This window comes from Manacus vitellinus, unplaced genomic scaffold (genome assembly GCF_001715985.3).
Source record: "Manacus vitellinus isolate BGI_N305 unplaced genomic scaffold, ASM171598v3 scaffold_0_pilon, whole genome shotgun sequence".
Classification (NCBI taxonomy): Eukaryota; Metazoa; Chordata; class Aves; order Passeriformes; family Pipridae; genus Manacus; species Manacus vitellinus.
Genome location: NW_021938789.1, coordinates 60349287 through 60368193, shown reverse-complemented (window position 1 = coordinate 60368193; position 18907 = coordinate 60349287). Strand labels below are relative to the sequence as shown.

Here is an 18907-nt window from a genome sequence, read left to right as displayed (position 1 = left end):
TTATTTATCAAAGGAATAAAAAAATGCATGTAAATATTTATTGTGTATTTTGATCTGGATAGGATCATAAAGGCCTATTTCTGCCTGCCAGGATATGTAACAGAACATTTTCTGCTGATATTTGACATGAATATATGAAAAAATATTTTAAGCAAGAAGTCTTTACTGTCTTGAAACAACTTAAAAACAAGAAAGAGAAGGAAATAACAATTTTGTGCATTCAGTATGATGGAAGAAGAATTTTCTTTGTTTTTTTTGTTTAGTTATATGTCATTTCTGTAAATTGTTTGGGTGGTCTTTTGTGTTGTGTTCTATCACAGCTGTAATGGACATTATAGTATTCCATTTGCATAAACATCAATAACAGTTATTTTGAATGGGACACTTGATTAATTTTTAAAAATGAGGCCTGTCTACATTTTTGCTTTTAAAATTAGTCTACTTGATTTCTAATACAAATCAGGTATAGATTTGTGAATTGTCTGATCCCTTCATTAATCATTTTTTAATTCAATTTGTGGTTTTCACACAGACTTGAAGTAAAAAGGCACAGAAACAAAGGCAAAGAAATTAGCACCAATAAATTGCATGTACATATTACAGTTCTCGGGCTAAGAAGAAAAAAACATTGCAATGCTGGATTAAAGAAAAAAAGAAGTTGTAGTGAAACAAAATTTTTATTGACATGAATGAACAAATGGTATGTGCACAGTCAAAGAGTTGTTCTTTTGTGAATAGTTTTGTAGTCAGAAAGAATGTTAAAATCGTGTGGATATCCTGCCACAGAGAGTGAAACTCCTCACTTATATTCAGGAATTTATCTCTGGTACAGGATACAGCTCGCATTTCTGCACAGATGAGAATGACTTTGCACGTACAAAATTGCTCAGCAGAAGTGGAGGCTGAGTTGAAAAGCCACTTTCTAATAATGCTAAGAAACCTAATTGAAAACTTTTCCTTTTCTAAGAAGTCTGATAGAGCATTCCCATTTTTGCTTTATTTGAAACGCTGAGATTTATTCACTCATACCTCAGTTTTGCTACTTCAGATACATCATCTGTGTTAGGTAAATATTAGGTAAATAAAGCTTACCAAAAAACCAAACCCAAATCTGAAATAAAACACTTGCACTAATTAAAATACAATAGGGGGAGAGCAAGACTGTGATGTATTTTTCCTCATGATTGTAGGTACTCTATGATTTTTAATAAACCACTTCTGATGATTCAGTGCTCAGTGTTTATTGCATAACCTCTGAAAGGTATTTTTATCTCACATTCACGACTGGTTTGCATTGTTCATACAAATGTATTCCTCTTGCAGCTCTTGCTCAGGGGGAGAACACACACAGAGCATTACTGCAGCAATAGAAAGCAAATGGATAGTTCAGAAAGCCAAATTAAAAAAGAATATATAAATATGCAAAGATAACTTGGCTGTAGCCCAATAAAATCTATAAATTGCATTATTTTATTCAATTTTTATGGAAATAATATAAGAAAAAGAAATGAGAATTCTTCTTTTAATTTTAAAGCATAGGTGTCAGGTCTTATATTTAAATACTATTTGCTTCAGTTTCTATATAACTGTGGCCTTGGACAGAATTAACAGTACCCAATACTGTACAAAATACTGACTAAAAATTGTGCCCACTTTCAGATTTACATAACATCTTTTATCTTTGATGTCTTTAGAACTCTTTGCGACTACAGTGCAGGAAAATAATTGAAAAAGTTTAAAAAAAAGAGTAACTTTTATTTGAAAGAAAATTATATTTTTAGTTTGTCTTAAAAATATACAATTTGAATTATTTCTTTTCTTCTAATAGCTGTAAAAGTCTGTTTTTGCCAGTTCTGACTGGAACACATAGAAGTCTTGTATATCTTAACTATCTCAGACTAGTGCTATATTTATTCATTTATGTCAATTTTGAGAGTGCTTATGTCTGCTGTGAACATACCATCTGTGGAGATGTTTTTTTTTTAAATGATGAACTACCATTTTCTGGATTCCTACCAGTGGAATATGAAGAAGCAAAAAGATTGCTTGAAACTTTAAAGTAATTTTTAAGATTACTGTGTAACACTGATTTAAAATTCAAAAATGCCTCTTGTCCTATAAATCTAAATCCTGTGACAAAAGTAATTTAGCCACTTAGGGACACAAGATTCTTTGGAAAGCAAAGAGATGTTTGCAGCTAAAATTTTCAAAGGCACTAAAGTTATTTATTTTTGGTAGGCAAATTCTATTAGTTATAAATAAATGCTGCTCTTCAATATACAAACCTCCTTATTGTGACAGTCAGGAGCTAGAGAACTGAATATGTGCTTAATCTTGGGTCTGTGCACAGCAAAGTCTTCTCCTCTCTGCTTGCCTCCATCCAAGGAACTTCTTGGCTTGCAGAGCAGAGGAAATTATACTTGTTTTGGCTCTTTTGCTGTACACAATAATTAATTTTCCACAGTCATTTCCCCTGCTATAAGTTTTGAGGACTTCCTTTTCTTTTTCTTATTTTTTTTCCCCTTGACCAAAGTAGAAAAAATAGGAAAAACCATTTAAAGAATGCAACAAATAACCAGTAAGAGAGGGAGCTGCATCTGTTTATGGTGTTAGGACAAGCACACTGTGGGGATCAGTGTTGCTGTTTATCTGGCAAGCCTGTAAACAGCTCTATTTGTGCACCAGCCACTGAGAATCTACAGTTCCGTGCTAGCAGTGGAATGATTGCTGCTGGGCAGTAACTGTGAATGTATTTGTTTTAGAAACATAGTGTGGTGAGGGCAGAAGAGTGAAAAATTATGTATTGGTACCGTCTTGTAGAGGAAGTAGGAGATACAATTAGAATATTATTTTTAACTTCAATACCTAGTGAAATATTGGAAGAACTAAATATGATATGGATCCACTGAAAATCCAAACTCTTCTGAGGTGATTTGATTTCTTTCTTCAATTTCTTTATTGGTTGAAGAAAGGGGAGACAAATTTTCAGAACTTGCTTGCCAAATTCTGCCTGAAAGTTACATGCATGTATGAATTTCAAGAGTAAATCTGCATTTCTTGCATACACATGAATCTATTTCATATATGTAAATGATGCTACTTTACATGACACTTTCACAGGTTATCAGAAGTAATGTAGCTTAGAAAGGAAAAATAGAGGATGCAGAGTGGATTCACCCAAGGAGTTACAGGGGTGACAGACTCCTGTTTTTGCAAGTGAGCCGAGTCTTCTGACTTTATCTTTTCACCTCCAGCATCACGGCTGCATTCAGCCCTGGAAAAGGATTCATTATGAAACTGCTGGAACACAACCTTTCTTTATTCATAAGGAATTTTATAGATGCTGATATTGTGGATTCATCTTTAGTGAGAGTAAAATTCTGTCACTTTGTGACTTTTTTAGTTGCCTATTTGGGCTTTAATTTGACATCCATCTATTCTCGATTGAAATTTAGATGACAATTGAATGGAGCTGCACACAGCTGTGGGCATTGATAGGAACTGAGATCTAAAAGGGTTCTACCTTACAAATGAGATGCAGTACTAACTTTTTTCCTGCTCTACAGGAGATAAAGGACAGTGTGCTTTGTACTTCCAATATTCTTTATGACTGCTCTACTGAATTAAATAGGATCCTTCCCACCACTGGAATGTTATGGTCTGTACTCTTACACTCTCTGGCCTGCCTTTAGCCTCTGTCAACTCACTTTTTTCCCTAACAAGTCTGGGACATGATGCCAGGGACCATTCCTGAAAGCAGATTGGATATGATCACACTCTATGGCCCCAATATATTGCTTGATATGGTTGAGAAATTTTAATAATGTGAATATAAATCATTCCATTCTGGTAGTCTTAAGTGACAAAGAAGGGTGACGGGCAAACTACGTTTATGGATAGAAACCAAACCAATATGTGTTTTTGAAAAAGGGAAGTTTTGAAAGGCTTGTGAGAAGGTTATGTGATACACTTAAGTGTGTTATCTTGGTAAACTGGGAAGGACTCTGAAATCGGAGTGTATGCTGCTCATGAAAAGCAGTGTGCTTTAGAAACAGAAAATAAAATATTCATAAAAAGAGTCAGAACATACCTGTCAGGTCCTAATGACACTTGATCCCTGCTAGGAGAGAGGAGTGTTGGAATAGACATCATGGCAAACATAAATTGTGTAGGAATACACATTGTGGTGCTGATGTAATGCTGTACTGCATGTTATCTCATGTAAGAACAAGTAAATTTAATTATTTCAGGCCAAATCCAGCATGAATAATTTAGATACCTCCAAAGGCCACCAAATGGTGATCTACATGTCTACTTCTCCCTTGAATCTATAGGGAACTTAGGCACTTAAGAGCAATTTAAGAGAAGTGTTCATATCCCTCCTCTTCTCCCCAGGGCACTGAAAATTTTAAGTCACATTGTAGCCAGCCTGTAGTGTATTCTGCATTGGTTAATCCTCAAACTGACATGTTAGTTTTTGGGCTTGTCAGCTTAAAGAGATATATACTGTAGATTTCGGGAGAGTGCAATAAAAAATGGTGAATTTTTAAAAAAACTACCCCAAAAACACATAAAGGAAGAAGAAAAGAAGATCGAGGAGAAGAAATTATTGTTGCATGCAAGCATTTAAGCAAATTTTATTAAAAAAAAAGGAATCAAATATTGGTATTACTGAGGATCGTACCGAAATTATCAGCTTGTAATAGGTAAATTGGGAAGAATGTGAATTTGCTATTAGAACATGTATACAATTAGAATAAGTTGTTGATGGAGAATTTGGAAATACTCTTAGGGAATATGTTCTGTGCTGTAAGTTTGACATACATCAGGAGTAATTTAGGAGTTATTTAATTGGTCTTAACACAGTACATAATTATAAGAACTGTTACAAAATTAAATATTCCATGATTCTCTGATGTCATGTACTATCTTGATGTCATGTTGATGTCATGTACTATCTTGAGTATTTTCAGGTAGATAATATGGTTATAATAGTACAGAAAGACAAAGATGCTTTATTCCCACTGTATCTTGTGGGAAAACTGTCTTTGTATTTTTATGGTACATTATAGAATATAGCTTAGCAGTTTCTGTGCTGAATTGTAGTAACTAAAAAGCATTGTTTCGGTAGTAAATAATGGCAACCAGAGATAAATCAAATCTGACATCTGCTGTGCCACCGGGCTGTTGCTGACGGTGGAAAAGAAAATTGTCAGCATTTAGAACAGAAAATCAAATGCACACAACAGTATCTTGTGTGCCACAGAACATTGATGACAAAATGCAGGACTTGATTCAAAAGACGATCGTTCTTAGTCATGTGCGTAATGTAAAGCACATGTTGATTAAGGTCAGTGCTTAAACTTAAGCCTATGCTCAAGGCTAGTCCTAAATAGAGAGAAATTTTATCTAGTGCTTGCACAAACTGAGACTTGGATAGTTATTCTAAAGAACTGAAAAGTTGTTTGTTTTGTTTTTTTTTTTCAGAGAATCAGCTAAGTCCATGTAGCATATAAATCTCAGAGCACTCAAGTTTCTCAGAGTACCAGAGAAACATTATTTCAGTGACTGTCATGATATGTCAGCATTTGCATCAGGCATCCCACTTGCCATATGAAAATAGTTACCAAAACATGTTCCAAACATCAAAATATCCTTTAATAATGTATTTTCCAATCTTGAAATTAAGCTAATAAGGCAGTAGGTGTAAATCAGCAATTTGGTCAATAAATTTTTTTTTGAAAAAGAGTGATAATCTGTTTAAGTTGTTGATCTAGAACAAGGTGTTCAAATTTGAAAAGTGGCAGTTTTGTATTTAAGTGCAAAGTGCAATTTTGCCCACTTTTCCTGGAGTATGTAACGTTGTTTGTCATGTTCTTTAGGTTATGGCCAGTGGAGCATCCAGCACTGTCAACTTTTGGCATGGTTGGAAATCCTTGTTTCTTGAACTGGTTTAAGTGAATATAAACATGGAAATGTGCTTAGTGCAAGACAAAAGAAAAGGACAATATATGTGGTTATGTAGGGTTTTTTATACAAAAAAGGGGGGGTTGCATAATCATATCTGTTCTAGAAGTAGAGATGTACTCTCAAAGGAAGGAAAGATTTTAATGGTCTGTGGGGGTTATTTATTCAGCTAAAAGCAAGCCTGTTTCCAGAAAAGTTTCAGTGCAACAATTAAAAACTTTTCCATTTTGTCCTACTCTAATTTATTCACAGCCTGAAGACCTGATGCTCACAATTGGGTTTTTTGTTTCACATGAAATCTGGATAATTGTACCCATCAGTCCAAATGCTCTTGGTTTATTTTAGAAACAATATTTATATCTTGGGTTTTGTAGATCCCAGAAGGAACATTTCAGCCATACTGAGTGGCATATCATTATTAGGGACAAATTCTGCCCTGGGGCAACTGGCAGTTTCACGTGTGGGAGATTCTCCTGCCTTCCCTGTCTTGTCACATGCCTGAATTGGACAGACAGAGTGTGGTCTCATTCTTACCTTACACCTTCAGGACTCTTCAGACATGCATAAAGCACACAAACAGTGGTCACCAGAGCCAATGGACTCACTGGCATTAGGGAAGAGTTGATGTTATTTAACTATTTATACATATTTTCAAGTAAAAAAGCAAGTATGTTCCATCTTCCTTTTTAAAAAACCCATATTAATTGTATAAAATGTAACATGGGCATCTGGGATGTGAGCTATTTTATCCAAATGTGCTCTACAGAATACAAAGATTTGAAACACAAAATCTGTTCACTAAAGCCTTGAAAGAAAAGAAAAAAAAGTTCCCTTTAAACTAATTCATGAGGAAAAGATATATGAGAAAAATGCTATTTTCATATTTGTGTACTGAAGTTTATTTGGCTGGATAAGACAATCTCTATTTATAATGCTATTAATAGAATTTTCATAAAATATTATTTGCAATGCTTTAACAAACTTCTTTGAGTAACAGCTCATTTTAAAAAGAAAAAAAAAAGGCTTAATGGATTGCAAAAGATACTGAATTGACGCCTGCAATGACTGGAATACTTTTTTATCCACAGAACATGGGTGGCAGCAGAGTAATCCCCATCCTACATCCCCCAGCCCCAGCCCCAGCCGTGTGTCTCACCCTTTACCTGGATGCACCGCTACGAAGGGTGAGGGAGCTATGGCAGTTTGCTCTGCATTCCCGTTCACTTGTTGACCTCTTTCCAAAAAATATAGCTGCTGATACCTGAACTTGAACTCCAAGTTAACTGGAACAGCCAGGTTATTTCATAGAGAATACCTTCTACCCGTGCTTAGGTCCTGGTCTCTGGTCAGTTGGGCTGAGTTAGAGCTGGAATGCTGAATTTGTAGTCTGTTGGTTGTCACTAGAATTGTCCATTAGCTCTGTTGAAGCTAATGGAACTTAGTGAAGAGCCATATTTCATCTACTACAGTTAACATATAGATTGTAAAGCGAACCATCAAAACGAAAAGATAGTTAAAATTAATAATGCACATTTAAAACCAACGTTGCCATAATGCTTAGGAGGCAATTAACTCCTTTTTAAATTATTGCTCACTACAAATGAAGCCAGACTAGCTGAGCTGTTTCTGAGTGAAACACAGGAGGTTACAGCTTCCTGTGTTCCTTGTGTCAGTTGCTGTGTTGTGTGGGGAACACCTGTGTGGGTGGTGTGGTGGAGCACACAGTTTTTACAGGGGACACACAAGGAAAGGCAATGAGTTGAGTGCTTGTGTAGAAGCCCATTTGTGAAAACCTATATGAAGAAAAATATTGCTTGGATATTGTGTGAACTTAAAAGAATTTGGATCTGAAACAGCAAGATGACAGTTTACATATTGGCTTTTCCACCATTCTCCTGTTGCATTGCTTTTTTTTTTTATTTAAAAGAGAGGGGTTTAGGTCATCTTTCTCCCAAGTGAAGGGGGATCAGGAGTATTTCTGTAACAGCAGCAACCTGCCTGACATTTGATATTCTTTGGAGATTTTATTATCTAGGGGTTCATCTGGATCTTCAGGCTGTTGGCACTTGGGGAGACTCCCAGTTGTTAAGATACAATGCTGTGGGAGTTTATAGAACTCTAAAAAATAGTCCAGAAGGAAAGTGACAATAGTTATAAAAGATATAGGATGTGTTTTCTTTCTCTGCTTGTGTTGCCAGCTGTGGAGGGAAGCAGTGGACCCTTTCTCTGTCCTTGATAGATTAGCTACCACTGCTAATCAGGAAAAAAATTTGATTTGCAGAGTTTGAAGGTGTTCCAAGTACAGGCAATCCCTCCTAGGCTTTGCCAAAAGAGGAAATGTACCTGCCTGCACTCACGGCTATAAAGTAGTAATCCGACATCAAGTTTGGATGCAATAGGATGATTCACAACAGGGTGAAGGGAAGATTTACTAAAGAGACTAGGACTTTACAGTATTTTCTGTTCATTTCTGATCCTTGAGCTAGGAATAATCACTGCATATTTTATTTTCTCTCCTGCTTCTTATGTTAATATTTTTCATTTCTTCTTCTGTTTGTCTACCACCGATGTCTTTACATGTCTTCTCCTATCAGTCTACACAGAACTAGCTCACTGTGGATGGGAGGCTTACTAGTGTGTACTGAGTAACAAATGAATCTTAATATTTTTTGCTGGGTTTTATTGTATTTTATTCCATATAAATTTTATGCATTAAGTGCTCTTAGTGTAACACGCAAAATTCTTGTGCAGGTGTTTGGGGAAGGATCAATAGTCAGCACAGCACAAATCCCATAGCCTAAGAACTTTAACTGTAATACTTGTGATTCTTTAATCATCTTGTTCACATCAAACACTGTTAGAATATATGTATAAATAGTATAATTACATTAGCAGAATTATGAAACTGATTATTATTAAAGCCCTCTTTCTGACTAGTACATGTACTCACACAGACCTGAAGTTCCCTGTGTACTAGTTTGAGAGTTCAGAACAGGAGATAAAATAGGGATGAAAGAGAGAGCTGTGATCTCAGAGGAGATATTAGGCACCAGAAATTATGGTGTTCTTTTTCCAGCTCTTACACTGACTCTGATACTTCCATTTCTATAGCACTTGCCATCTCTGGATCTCAAAGTGGATTATAAAGAATAGTGATTTAAACCTTCCTGCACCTCTAGGAGATAGGTAAGCAATATTATTCCCATTTTACAGATGGAGAAGCTGTGATACAGAGAGGCTTAGTGTTTCTTATTAAAAGTTTATTTATGACTACATATGCATGCGCACACACAGAGCTAGAAACAGATGTCAGAATTTTCATTGCCCTCTGTTTTAAGCTAAGTCCATCCTCCTTTCCATTTAACCTCTCTGATTTATATTCCCCATCTGTAAAAAGACGGAAACTGGTATAGACATGGAGAGATTTGCTTGCACATAAATTTCTGTGCAAAACCAGAAAAAAAACAACCAAACAACCATGGAGTACAAAAGTTGCTTTTGAAATCCGGTGCATTTTATGTGTTGGCAGAGGATATTTTAGGATTTGGGAAAAGGATTTTTTTAGGTGGGGAGAGTTGCAGGTGTTCTGCAACCTAAGGTACAACATTTAGTTATTGCTATAAAAGGGCCTGATTGTTTTGTAATATAAGCATATTAACTGAAAATTAAAAATTGTAAAATGCATCAATTTACATGGCAAAAGGCCAGACACAGCCAATAACTCAATCTCTCTATTATCTGCAAGGTGGTACCACATCAACCCCACCAAGGCACTGTGTCAGATGGGAGTGGGACAGTAGTGCAACATGAAAGCAGCGATTGCCCCAGCTGTATCTCTGTATATCTTTCTCCCATCGAAGTCCTATGTCTGTAGTGCAGCACGAGTTCCTCAGTGGCAGACACCAATCTAGACGACTATGCTTAAATATTTACAAGAGAGCTGAAATTACTACTGAACTTCAGGAAAAAAGTTTAAAAGATCCAATATAAGTTTTGCTGGTTTTATTACTGTTAGTGGAATGGTTGTTTCTTGTAATATTTAAAAAGATATTTTAAAAGGTATCTAGAAACTTGATTAATCTGATTGCATACTGCATCAAAATATCACAAAGGTTCTGATCTCATTAATCTTTATTACAATGTTTAAAAAATAGCTAGTGGAAGCTTTTAAAAATTCTTTTTAAGTCTGCAATTAATTTGCCACAGAATTGAAACATCCAAACCATTGTATATTAGATGTTTTAATTTTAATGCTAATAACACATCTGGCAATTGTCTGTATGTTGAAAAGACAGTTTATACAGAAATGATTTCAACATTTTCCTGTGTGCGTCCTATGGTATAGGCAGGCTAGATTAGATGAACATACAACACCCATGGTAACATTCACCTGTAAGTAGCCTTGACTTCCCTGTGATGCAGTAGATAGATTTCATACCTTTACTAGTGAATAAATATATAGGGAATAACTGCAGCTAATGTATATTTCTATGTTAAATGGAATGGAGACTGGATGTGTTTATGTGTCAACACGCAGACATCAACCTGCATATATGGATGGCTTGATTCAAAGTTTCATTTGGAAGATAAGATTCCTTTTTGTTTTAGTTGTAACACTTCATGCGCAGAAATATATGTAATTTGAGGTGGGGATTTAATTGATTTGGAGCTAAGGTAAAACCTGATTTTATCATTACAAGCTTTACTAAATGATGATTATGATGATGCTAATAATAATACTTCAGCAAGTGAATTAATTCCTTGTTTTTGTGTGTGACTGAGATCAGAATTTAACCCAGGGTCTTCCTGAGTGCTAGTACAAATCATTTCTTACCTTTGCTCCCAATTACAATTAGAATAGCCAGTGTCTTGAGGTAATATATCTACCACAGCTGGTGGATTAGGATATGGCTTTGCTAATGCATTGACCTTCTTCATCCGTGTAACATGAGTTAATTTCCAGCCTGACAGTAAATGCTGAAATTTGAATTGTAGCACTAATGCACCATATTTTCGTCTGTCAAACCAGACTAAAAGGTCATTTGGTGATGAGGATAATGGTTCACTTTGAAAGAGAAGGAAAACCAGCTTCTGAATCTTTGGGGGAAGTCTAGCTCTTGCTTCAAATAACAAGCTGAACTAGGGAAAAATTAGGCTGTGAAATTCCAGTAATATTGAACCAGTAACTGACTATTTGCCTTGTCTTTCTATCAATTCCGTACAGGCACATTGGAATACTTGCCATGACATGTTAGACAGAATAATAAAACAGCCTATGAAATTGGGTATTCTGACTATCAAGCCTCAAAAAGACTTTTCTCTGAAAAGTGAATCTACATTAAACTGTTTGCTATAATGGGAATTTGAAGCGGCAGTTTGTGACAAGTTTTGATTGTTTCCATACCCTCTAAGACATAATAAACCTAAGAACTGCTGGAGACTGATTTTTTTATTTTTTTTTCTCTCAGAAGTGTCTTTCTTTCTTTCCTGCAGCACGGAAAAGGATATGCTAGTCACTTCTACAGGACTTACCTGAAGCAGCATGATTTGCACAAAAGTCGACCAACAAAAAGCATCAACTTTCAACTTCATTATCTTGGCCATCCAGTTCTGTGTAACTGAAGGATTTGTGTGCTGTTGGAGACATCATGGCCAACAATAGGACCTAATTGCTCTCAGCAGGCCTGAGAAATGAGTTGAAATGTGTAGAACTGTAGAAACTTAAGAGGCAACTGATCTTGCCTCTCTGATCAGTGTGTGCCTGTTTACAGCACTATATATCTTTCTCTCTCCAAAATGTCACTGAGCCCTTTAGATGTTTATATTCACCACAAGAAGCCAATCGTACAGATAAAAGAGATGTGCATTATAAATGCAATATCACTGTTTTAAACTTGACTGTTTTATATTATTTTTGTGTGATTGAGTGTTCCCCAAACTATTCCAACTTTACAAGAGAGATTGTGATCATGTTCTTTTCACGTGTGGGTCATAAAAATGTTGTTAATCTGAAGACCCACAAAATTATCAAAGACATTCTGTAGTTTATACACCGTGTTGCAAAGTGTTTACTGTACTATTTCAAAGCTTCTAAATAAATATAAAATATATATATATTATATTATATATAATTTTCCGAAAAACGTGGTACAACTTAGTTGATTTTTAAATGGATTCATACAGTCTACACCATACACTAAAGTGAGAAGATAATTCAGGGTTCCTAAGCTATCCTTGCTAAAAACAAAAATGAAATAAACCTTTAATAGTACTTCCCCAATATTCGTATTTTGGTCAATCCTGTTTTTCTTGTTAAAAAAAAAGAAAAAGCTGTAAGCAACAACATTTTGTCTAAAAATTGTAATGAATTTTCAATGCCAAAGATGCAGCTGTCAATATTACCCGAATGAGCGCTATGTACTATCAGAGGTATAAATCACTCTCCATTATTTTGATTATGTTTCTATGGTTTTTAATTTAGAATCACAAAATCTTTTTCAAGGCTCTATAAATTCACCTGTATATGTTGTTAAAAAGAACACTGGGTGTCTGTACATTTTGCAATGTAAGATATAATGTAAGTGAAGTTAAGTATTTTAAGAATATCATCCCAAGCTCATAAATACTCATGCATACATACATACATACACACACACAAACACCCACACATCTCTCTTTGACATAGTTTTGTGAAACTATACAAGTATATTGCCTAAAAATATTTCTCTTGTGGCTAGGAATAGTTGTTGATAGAATTGAAATTACAAAGGCAAAGTATTTGCCAAACTATTGACTCTTTTATCACAAAGGAGATTTCCAATTAGGAACATGGCACATTCTCAGCTGACCCCTCTCCCATTGGAGTGAAAATGGTGTTAGCCACTATCTTTGTTGGGAAAAGGATTAAGCCCTTGCATATAATCTTTATGTTCTGTAATAATTCTGTGGTCTGAAACAGTATCTTAGAGCGTTTCTTTTTTATGAAATATTGAAAAAAGGTAAAATTTCAAAGGTAAAGTTTAAAATTACTTTCATGTCCATGGAGTTTAAGTACCATTTACTAAATGTAAAAATCTAGTAAAATGTTTTTTCTTTTTTTTTTTTTTGTATTGTGGTTTTTTCCCCCCACTGTATCTTCGTATGTCAAATATTGAAAACAAATGAGAGCACACTATGTTATCAACCAATGTTTAGCCAAATTGGAACCAATTCCTAGTGATGATTCAATATTAAGTAAGACAAGAGAAAATGTCCTATTGTTTGCAGTGGAATTTGGATCATGCCATTATATAGGAATTCTGCTGTTCCCACCAATGCTGCCACAGGATGAATGTGTAGGCAGCCACTGCCACGTTGTGATGGAGTTTGGGTTTCTTCCTTTTGTTTGTTGGTTTTGGTTTTTCTTGTGATTTATAATGATAGTTTCTGTTAGGTAGGAGAATATAAATCACCTGTATGGAAACTGCCCTGCTATGGATCCAAACAAATTCCTTATCGAATTACAAGAGTTCTTTGTGCAGCCAGTGGACCAAACCCTGAAGGTTAATTTAATACTCCAAACAAAAAAAAATGTGCTTGTTGAACACTTTTAATGTATACATCTAGCACATTTGTATAACTACAAATTGTTTTATGGGATCCTTTTAAAAATGTATATGTTATACAAAACACAAACAAACAAACAGCAACAATAGCTGTCGATTGAGCAAACACAACAGTGAATTGTTCCTCAAGCCCTAGGTAGTAAAACTTGTAGTCACCTACAGGCATTGTTAATTTTATGAAGAAAAACAATGAAATTTGTGACAAGTATTTCATTTAAAGGAGTTTTTATATTCTTGTCTCTGCTTTTAAAGCAAGAAAGTCCTTGCCCTTCTTAAAACTGTTTTTTGTTTCTAAGTAACTTTTTAATATGGATATTTACTGTAAATTATTGTCTTTGGGAGAAAAAGGAAATGGTTTTTGTTTCTGTTTCATGAACAATCAAAGTATTTTTATTTAATGAAACTACCTTCACATTTTGTATGCCATTTTTTCTGGAAAATCAACTGTATCATACCCTGTCATTAATTTCCAAGAGTGAACTCTTAGCATCAACAGTGTGATGTACACACACATTTATTTATCTTTTTTATTTTTATTTCATGTTAAATACCATAGACACTGGTCCATGTATACACAGAAATCCTTCTGAGTTCTCTGAGAGAGTCCCAGGGGGAATCATACTAGGATGTAGAACTGTCAAGGAAAAGGAAGATTTTAGGTGCTACAGCCTGAGCTCTCGAGAAAAAGATGTAGCTTTTGCTGATTTCCCTAGCTCACTGTGAATTTTGGTACAGCAACATTTGATGATACAGGCCTTAGGGCACATTAAAACCAAATTGGGCAGTACAGAGGCTCAGTTTCTCCCGTTTCTTTGTTTTAGTGGGGAAGAGACCTGTTGCATCCAGCCACCTCCCACTGAAATTGTCTTGCTCAGCATCTCCCATGTATTCCATCACGCTACTAGTGCCTATCTGCAGAGATAGGTATGTAAATGCCTTTAAACATCAGCTTTTGTATTTTCCTCTTCCTTTAAGCGTATGTGATGCAAATGTTGAAGGATTCTGATTTGTATATTGGACACAACAGTGAACTGAAGTAGTCAGGAAACGTTTAGATTGGATATTAAGAGGAAATATATGCCCATAAAACTGGGATAAGGAAGGTTTTCAAAAACAGTTCAAAAATACCTATCAGGGATGATATAAGGGTATTTAAACTTGCCTCAGAGAAAAAGCACAGACTAGGCTCTCAGTCTTGTTCTGTAATGTTCCTAGTAGGGCATGCTAAGCTTTGGAGGATGTGATCTGTGCACAGCTGTAGGGGGTAAGAATGTTCTGTCCTTCAATTAGCTATTTGAAGCAATATTTAATGTTTAAATGTACAATTTATGAGCATAATAGAATAAGCTGTCTGTGTGAAGAACTGTCTTTCTTTACTGAAGTAAATTAGAGTTCAAGCACAGAAGACAGGGTCTTATAAAGGATAACAAAATAGAATCAGGTCTGTAAATCTTTTTTTCAATTCCTGATTTAGATATGTAGCAATGGATTTCTAAGCAGCTTGCCTATTCAAATTCTTCAAAACCAGACTTTTGTTTCTTCCAGATGGATTCTTCCAAAACTTAGAAATATTAAAACATTTTACTACCTGAAATAAAATTCCAATCATTTAATACAAGTTTTTACTATTCTGCTTATTGAGGGAAAGAAAAGAAGTATTTCCATGAACAGATTCTCAAATTATTTGAACAAGGTGTAGTAATGTTTTGTTGGTATTGTTGCAAAATTAAGTGAAATGAAAATACAGAGATAAATACAATTTGTAAAGATTCCCACATTATAGCCACTATATAGTTGTGAGGGAAGATATGTGTGTGTGTATATATATATAATTCAAATTCTGGTAAGTTGCCACAGGATTTTTTCTTACATAAATATGCTCCTTTCAGTAAATGCAAATAGAAGGGCAGAAACACATGTATGGTACTACAAAACTAGACTTGTTCCTCAGTAATAATGGATTTTTGCATTAAAGAATTACATTTGGCCCTTTCTTCATGCATTAGACCCATAACCAAGCACACAACTCAGTTTTTGACTTCCAAAATGTTACCTGCTCATAGAAGGGTTTTTTTTGTTATTTTTTAAAGTAATATCATTCCTCAGGGTAAAGGGTGGATAGATAGTCTTCCTAGGCTGATAAATTGCCATTGCAATTTTGCAAGGCTGTTAAATATTTGTATGTCTTACATGGAGAAAGTTGATCTTATCCTGCCATTGTTCCATGTTCAAGTCTTGAGTTTTATGGCATTTGGACTTGTGAATTAAAATCTCTACGTAGGTATAGGGGCCAAAATAAGCATCTTTTATATACATTTAGTTATTGCAATTTGATTGCAAAACATTAGCATCAGATGTCTATAAAGAATAGAAAGTTGTTTATTCTATTTGCAGTAATGTAAAAGGCAGCCAGTAGGATTTTACTATAATACTGTGCCATGAGAAATTCTTAAACTGTGAGTTAAATCCTTTGCACTGATCCCTACAATCAGAGATCAAATTCTTCTTAAAGAGCTCCTTTATTTCATTTTGTCTTTAAGAAATGTATACATATATATTAACAAATACACACAGCCATTGTTGAGCATCTGTGCTTTTGTAGATAACCTCATATGTAAGAAATGAGCAAGAACTAACTTGGACAGCTTTCTTGAATTGTTTTTGAATTTGAATTTGTTAATAAAGTTCATGATATTAACAGACATCAAGAAAAATGAAATCTCTGTGGGTGTAGTTCTCCAGAAGGCAGATGCTTCACTTAAGAAGCATCCTGTCAAAAAACTGTATAAATGTGAGTGCTGAAAATTTTGCTGAGTCAAGATGAAACACACTGTACTAAAGCTCTCTAGTTCTCTGTGTCAGCACTGATTAAAGTGTCCTCTGGATGTTAACCACTTTAGGCAAGCAGAAGAAACCAAAAATGGCAAACAGGATTCAGATAACATTTACCATTCCTACTGAAGAGCGACTAAGACAATAAGTTAATATATACTATGATATTGATGTATATTATACAATATGGAAAAACCATTGAAGCCAAACAATTAAGAAAACCATATGCTTTCAAACACATGCACTTTAAAGTTTATTTGATGCTCAACTTAGAAGCATATTTTGAATAACCATCTCTGAGTTGTACTAACAGCGAAGAGCAATGTATTGTATAACAAAGCCTTATGGCAACATGATAAAGGGAATGTAACCAAACCAACCTTAAGTTTTAGAAGTCTTGGATCCAAACGTTCAGGTTGCAAAACTGAGCTGGATTTTATATGCATCAGAGCCTAATTCTATTAAAGGCAATGGCCCAAGCTGCAGTGATCTGAAGGAGAGCCAAAGGAAGCTTTCATTTCTTTATGCATTTTTAAGCAAGTGCAGCCTACGATAAAATTATTTGACATCAGAAAAAGGGAAACTTTACTAGCTCTGCTTTTAAAAAGCTGCTCAATCAAGTTTGGAAGTTTGGACATGTCTGTGTGTCAGTTTAAAACAGACATTTCTGAAAATTTTATCTCAAAGCAAAATAACACAGGTTAAATGATGTCACTGTTCATGTTTTCTAATTAAGCAAAAACAGAAATGCAGTCCTGAAAAGATAGATTCATGTCTTTACTATGCAGAAGTTCAGAAAAGTAAAAATTCATTGGAGCAGAGTCTTCTTACAGTGCCATAGCTGCTGGTTGAAAATGTGAGCAAAACAAGCAAAGAAAATACCAACCTCAAAAATGAATGTTTGGAAAGTTTTTCTCTGGAAGGTAACAAACAGGTGCTAAGCACATTAGCTCCTTTCAGACCTAGATTGAAAGATGTTTCCTGTCATCTTTTCTTGTCTAGACTTTTACTTGGAGTTTAAAAGCAGTCCTCTGAAGGGTTTGCATGTTCACTTCAGTGGAGGGAGAGTATTGTCATTTGTTGAGAATAACATGGAAAAAAGACCAACATGAAACCTGATGTCAGAATTACCTAGTAATTTCATCTCCATTACCCTAGTAATTCCATCACTACAGCTTTTCTGGACAGGTATCAGAATAATTTAGGACTGAACTTTATGGGTTGCTGATGGAAAAGCAGTGGTGTGGCACTGTTCCTGTGCAAAGAAGAAAAAGAGAGGAAGAAAGAAGAAAGAGAGAGTACCCTGCTTTTCTTAGTCTCATAGATGACATTAATTGGTGCTTAAACAGTGCTTTGTTCAGGAACATAGATATCACAAAAGAGAAAGATTTCACTGTGAGAGCAATATATTTGTTGTTGCTTATGCTGTCTGCAAAAAAAAAAAAAGATGAATGCAAACAAACATTCTCGTGCTCAACCCCCTGAAGATGCAGCTAAATGATGCCCTTGGAGCTCACAGCCATTCAGTTTTTGAGAGAGGGTTGGTTTGATTTATATTCTGGCTGTCAACAAAGAACGAGAAGAGAGACAGAGTGCTGGAAGTAAAAGATAGGTAATTAATATAATCTAGGGAGGAAATGCAATATACCTTGTAATAGTATCATTAAACCTCACTGAGCTGCTGGAAACGATTTGTTAAAAATTAAACAAACAAGCAAACAAAAACCCAAAACAAAAAATAAATCTGCTCCTTGGCACTCCAAGTACTCGTTTATATTACATCAATCACAGCTAAATTGAAAAATAATGGCAGTTGAGGTATCATATTCTTTTTTAGACCTATTCACAGAGGGTGGGAAGGGGGGGAAGCCCTGGCATTCAGCATCTCCCTGGGCACAGGGATGGATGGTGTGAGACTGAGCTGTGCTGTTGGCCTCAGGGTGGGGGTCTGGATCAGGATCAGTGAAGGGAACCAGGGTCAGGCCTGGCCATGGCCATCTCACAGCTCCATGCCAGGGAACCTCCAACCATGACCTGGCCATGGCCATCTCGCAGCTCCATGCCAGGGAACCTCCAACCATGGCCCCAGTAGGACAGGGCCACCCTTGGCTGCACTGGTCCTGAGCCAGCCCTGACCCTGAGAATCAAACATCCTGGAACATTCCTTGTCCTTCACAATTTACAAAGTTCCTTCCCAGATATATTATTGTATTCTGCTCCAAATACTGCTTTTTAATGGTGATACTTCATTGTGCTTTTCACCATTTATGTCAGCTATTTTTGAGGGGTTCCTGGCATTATGAATAGTTTAGTAACAGACTCACCAATTGTACCTTTATAATTAAAGGTGGAGTTCGATTAGCCCTTATCATATAGAAACCAATATGAAGGCTCCTGGGTTTAGTTTTGCTACTTTAATTCCAGTTGTCACTTCCCGTGTTACAGGAATTATTTTAATTTTATTATTAATGAAGTAAAATTGTGTGCTGTTTAGTAAATCTAAT

The 18907-nt window shown here is 35.4% G+C and overlaps 1 protein-coding gene across 1 annotated transcript in view; it reads left to right on the top strand.

Moving 5' to 3' along the window:
* The window catches only part of PCDH10 (protocadherin 10), a 37382-nt gene extending 21103 nt beyond the window's left edge, over positions 1 to 16279 (top strand). The window contains 3 exon segments of the mRNA XM_018074205.3: positions 7056 to 7151; positions 9079 to 9153; positions 11461 to 16279. Of these exon segments, the coding sequence (XP_017929694.2) occupies positions 7056 to 7151; positions 9079 to 9113 (131 nt within the window). The 3' untranslated portion in view covers positions 9114 to 9153; positions 11461 to 16279.
* Positions 16280 to 18907: the final 2628 nt, after the last annotated feature.